Source organism: Myotis lucifugus, unplaced genomic scaffold, assembly GCF_000147115.1.
Source record: "Myotis lucifugus unplaced genomic scaffold, Myoluc2.0 scaffold_52, whole genome shotgun sequence".
In the NCBI taxonomy this organism is placed as follows: domain Eukaryota; kingdom Metazoa; phylum Chordata; class Mammalia; order Chiroptera; family Vespertilionidae; genus Myotis; species Myotis lucifugus.
This window is the reverse complement of record NW_005871100.1, coordinates 5,216,214-5,221,515: the sequence shown is the minus strand read 5'-3', so window position 1 is coordinate 5,221,515 and position 5,302 is coordinate 5,216,214. Positions and strand designations below refer to the sequence as shown.

General features: G+C 41.8%; 1 protein-coding gene across 1 annotated transcript in view; it reads left to right on the top strand.

The window, feature by feature from the left end:
• The window catches only part of LOC106697174, a 7,334-nt gene extending 3,352 nt beyond the window's left edge, over positions 1–3,982 (top strand). Inside the window, exon 2 of the mRNA XM_023753846.1 lies at positions 3,310–3,982. Within this exon, the coding sequence (XP_023609614.1) occupies positions 3,310–3,401 (92 nt within the window). The 3' untranslated portion in view covers positions 3,402–3,982. The remainder of the gene's footprint in view (positions 1–3,309) is intronic.
• Positions 3,983–5,302: the final 1,320 nt, after the last annotated feature.

Here is a 5,302-nt window from a genome sequence, read left to right as displayed (position 1 = left end):
AGGCTCACCAGCTCCTAAACACAAAAGGAAAAAAATTACAGTTGAATCCCACGCAGAGCTAATTATTCTTGAAAAAGCTTGTTAATGTCCTAAAATTGGTTTTCTCCTCAGAGTTTTATTTTAAAGCACCGATCTGCAAATCTACTCCAGCAAGATCAATGGTTCTACAGAAAGAGCTGCTAAAGAGCCTCTTCTTTGAACTGTTGAACAAATGCTTTTTTTACTTTGAAGAGACATCCACCACAGTGGAAAGTTTTCATAGTGGGTTGAATGATCTTAGCTTCTGAAATCCATCATATATAAGCATGTGCTTAAAGAGTTTACACGTTTTGATAGTAAAGGAAGCCGATGAGAATAGAGTTTTGTGGAGGGAGGACTTCAGAGGCCTCTAGAATCAGACTCCCTGGGTTCCTGTCTTGTGATCTTCCTGACTCTGAGAGCACTCTTCCTTGTCTGGCGAAATGGAGACGGTAATTGCACTTACCGAGCTACAGGAGGATTTTTAGCATCAGCCTGAAAATGCGCTCACATAGCCTAACTCGGAGTTCTCAATCTCAGCACTATGGACAGTTTGGGCTAAGATACATTTTTGTCCTGGGCGCTATTCTGTGCAGTTAGCCGTGTCTCTGGCCTCAACCCACTAGATTCAAGGAACACCTTCTTCCCACAGCCAAAAGGTCTCCGGACATTGCCGGATGTCTCCTGGAGGGCAAAATCGCTCCTGGCTGAGTACCATTAGCCTGGCGCATAGCAAGTGCCCACAGATTAGGGGGCAGTATAGGGAGGTGCTTAAAGATAAGGATTTCCAGAGTGTGAACGCCAAGCAAAATTTCCTTCCCTAAACCTCATCAGGAAAAATGGAATCAAAATAATGCTAACTCCTTCAGACTGGCCAAGGATTACATAAGTATGTGCATGTGAAGGCAATTTGAACAGTGCCTGGCACATAGTAAGCTTAAGACATGAGCTTCTGTTCTCGCTTTCTTCCTGTGAAGTGAGGGTATTGGACTAGGTCAGGACGACATATCTTGGCCTATTTGCTGCTACTCCTCTCCCTGCCTTATGCCGGTGTCACTAGTAAGTCAACGCTCTCTTTCCACTGAGCCCAAAAAGGGACTCAGAATCCTTCTAAACACAGCCCTTTAGGAAGCAGCTACTGAAGGGCCAGCATGTGAGACGATGTTGAGTTACCATGCTGGCTCTATATAAACTTTAAGCCATTTTAAGATGAAGATCTTAAGTCACTATGGGATTAGAGCCTAAATCTCCCAGATGGTGACTCATAGACAATGTGATGAGAAGGAACTGAGGTTCTTCATTCATTGATCCCTTTTATGAGTCAGGGGGAGAGTGTTCCAGCATCTTTACTAGAATCACAGTCTATGAGCGGTTGGAGGCTACATCTCCTACCCTCTTCAAGTGCCCTCTTTTGCCACTCCCACCGCTGATGGGAGGCGAAGAAAACACTTGCCTGAAGCAGATGTGACCTTCCCCACCCTGTGCACTCCTACTCACTTCCTTTCTCCTGCACTTCTATCTGGAAAATGAACAGAAGTATTTCGTTGCGTAGGAACACCATGTAAACGTTCTTTCAAAAGTCCTCATGATTCAGGACTAGACAAGAATCAGTAAATTCCTTCATTAAATACAGACCGACTGCCTCCTTTGTAAGGGACCATTCTCAGCAGGCACTTGGAGAGATCCAAAGATGAGTCAGGGGGTGTCCCTGCCCTCAATGATCTTACAGTTTCATACATTGGGCAGATCAGACATGGACGTAAATAACTACAATATAAGCTAAAAAAAAAAAAATCGGAAAATGTCCTAAGAGAGGCATGAAAAATGTGTTCAGAGAACGGAGAAATTATTTTGGGAATTAGGAGCAGGGAGTCACTTCCTGCATGTCTTTGCTGACATTTTTAACTTTCTAATCAAAAATTCTTATTTGTTACAATAAAATGATTCTTGTAGAGGAAGTTGCAACATTGTTAGGCTTCCTGGATTAGACGGAGCTTCTGCTTAACGTGGATATTATCAGTGCAGCTAAAAGTGACAGTTTATTCTAACTCTAATAGGCATTTTTCATTAGGCATTTAAAAGTTCTGGGAGGTCTGAGAGGGAGATTTCGCACGTTTCGTGACAATAGGCTAACTTTCTCCCAAGCATCTGAAAGAAGCAGCTTTGTAGCATGTGACACTGTGGGAAGATGGGGTAGTTGTCAAAAGGAACCTAACAGGGGTGAAGGGACACCAATGCCATATACTTTGAACCATGAAACCATATTTCCTTCAGGATTTGACTACCTCAGAAGTCAGGCTGCGCATTCCATTATCTTCTAGGTACTATCTCCGCAACACACCGACATCCTATAGTATTGTCCAGGCTAAAGACTAAGGATGATAATAACAGTCCCCATGTATTAAGCGTTTCTGTGCCAGGCACTGCCAAATGGGGCTGCCAAAATTACTGCCACTCCTGCCACTATCAGGAGGCTGCCAGTCAAACCAGAAAGACTTGGGACTCTCTGGAACATGCGTCTACCTAAAACATGCTGTTCCTTTCTCCTCACTTAATGCTGACTCGCCCTTTACATGTCATTCTGTCATCACCCTTGACTTTCACGGTTAGGTCAAATCAGTCTGTCTGATGCTCTTGTTAGAAGTAAATTGTGTGTGTGTGTGTGTGTGTTGGTAGCACCTATGACAGTTGCAATTATATTTATTTTTGTGATTTTGATTAATTTCTTTCTAATGAGATTACAGATTCTACAATAGGAAGGCCTATACACCAGTTGGTAATCTCCCAAGGACCGTCTCAATGCCTAGCAGCTAGTAGGCCTTCAAATGTTTGTTTAATAAATAGAGAGAATCCCGAAGAAGTGATCTTTAGTGATGGTAGTGGGGGTAGGGTGGAGGGTGGGGGCAGCCATCACAGGCCCGGAAGCCGGAGACTGCTTAATTGCTCAGGTCATACAGATGATCTTGTAGCAACTTGACATCAGAAAGATGCTGTCTCCTTAGTTACCATTTTGCTAGGGTCATAAGCTCACTGACTTTTATTTTACCCTTGAATAGATTTCCCTATTCCTTAGAACGACCACATCAACTCTACCAAATCATATCAAAAGAAACTTCAGAGGAGGAAGGACTTAATTTAGCTGTTTCTACCTTGCCATAACCCAATTCTCATAGATCTTTCCCTGTTTATAGAAATGAAAACAAGGAATCCTTTATGGGCATATATTTTTACCTTTTCTGGAAGTGGCTTTTCACCTCAGTGCTAACCTCTTCATTTCTCCACTGTTGTTAGGACTTGTATCACGTGGCTTTCACCACATCAGGGGCCCTGTTCACCGATTATTTACTCAAGATTCCCTATCGATCCACAGCAACATGGAATAACACACTCAGATAAAATTAGCACTTCAGAGAAGAAACTGTAATGGTCTTGCTCTGGCTCTGGTAGACTGTTAATATAATCAACTGAATTCCTGGAACCAAAAATAAACTTTTCTGTGAAGAATGTGTACTTGGAATGAGGCGTACCAATACCTAGAGTGCATGTTTTTCCTCGGAGAGGGTGAGACTTGCTGGCACTGTGCAATGGAGGACAAGAGAAACTCTGTTTGCCCTACATCATTATTTCTTGCAAATACTACTTTATAACAAAGGCAAGAGAAGTAAATGTCTACCCACTATTCTGTATACCTGAAATAAATATAATATTGAATGTCAACTGTAATTGAAAAAAAATTTTTAAGGTAATAGAAGTTTAAGAAAGGGAATAAAATTGCCTATAATCCTACCTACAGACAACAGCCCTAGCTTACATTATTATTATTATTTAGTGTTTCCTTCTAGTGTTTTTTTCATGCAGTTGTGATTTTTGAGTAAATGCAAACTTAAATTGTATATTTTCCTAATTGCTGCTTCATAATTGTCAACAAATTATTGTGAATCCATTAAAATAATTATTGTGAAGACTTAAAAAATCCTGAAAAATATGTATGATATCAACTCAACTGATACCATAATAGGTATGACTGAATTTTGAAAGAATTCAAAGAACTAGGTTTAAATACCCCTCTTCCACTTAGTAGTTCTTTCATCTTTGGCAGCATTTCCATCATAGGTGGCTCTGCCTGCCTGGGTCCTAGGGTGAGAATGATGAAGATGCAGGAGTACAGACCCAGCCGAGCTAAAATGAACTTCGGTTGTCACATCACTGACACTTTGGAATTGTTACTCTAGTGTATCTCAATCCATCCTATTGATGACAGCAAGGAAAAGGCAGGAAATGGATGTTGAGAATGCAGCCAAGAGTTTATCTCCTTTCATTCCTAAATAGACAGTAAAACCTGTAAGAACTTAGATGTGAGTGCCATGACCACTGGATGTCCATATCTTGAGGAAGTCCCTCGTGGCCTAGCTCAGAGCAGCTCTCTTTCAACTGTCCAAACACCTTTCATGGCATCACCACCCTTCCTTGCAGCATGGCTCACAGCATTTGTTCTGAATCTTCCCCTCACTTGTCCATCTCTTCCCATTTACTATCAATTTTTTCATACAGGTGCCCCCCTGGTACATTGCTTCTTCTTTATAAGCCCAGTCACCTCTCAAGGATAATAGAACAGCCCTGGCCGGTTTGCTCAGTGGTTAAAGCATTGGCCTACGGACCAAAGGGTCTTGGGTTTGATACCCGGTCAAGGGCACGTACCTCAGTTGCAGGTTTGATCCCCGGCCCCACGGGGGATGTGCAAGAACCAACCAATCGCTGTGTCTCCACAATGATATCTCTCTCTCTCTCTCTCTCTCTCTCTCTCTTTCTCTCTCTCTCTCTCTCTCTCCCCCTCCATCCCTTTCTCCCCCCTCCCCCCTCTTTCCTCTCTTCCTTTCACTCTGTCTGAAAATCAATGGGAAAAAATATCCTCAGGTGAGGATTAAAAAATAAAAAAGGAAATAAAAAAATAAAAGAAAAAAAAACAAAATAAAAAATAAAAAACAAAAAGAACAACAACAAAAAAAGGGTAATACCTCAACCCCTATATAAGTATCCTCTCTGATCTCCCAGCTTCCGCTCAAATCTACTGGCTCGCAAGTATCAGCGTGCTCGTCTTCATTTGTGATTTTCATGACACAATTCTGCTTGAAAAATAGCACTCAAAGGCCCTTATTATCTGACTTGTCCTCTGCAAGCTCATAGCTCATTACTTTAAAAAAGGTATCTGTCGCAGGTCCTTGTGAGGCCATGCTTATTCACCGTACCTAATGCTAAGGTCTGATGGAAGTTGGTCAATATGGTA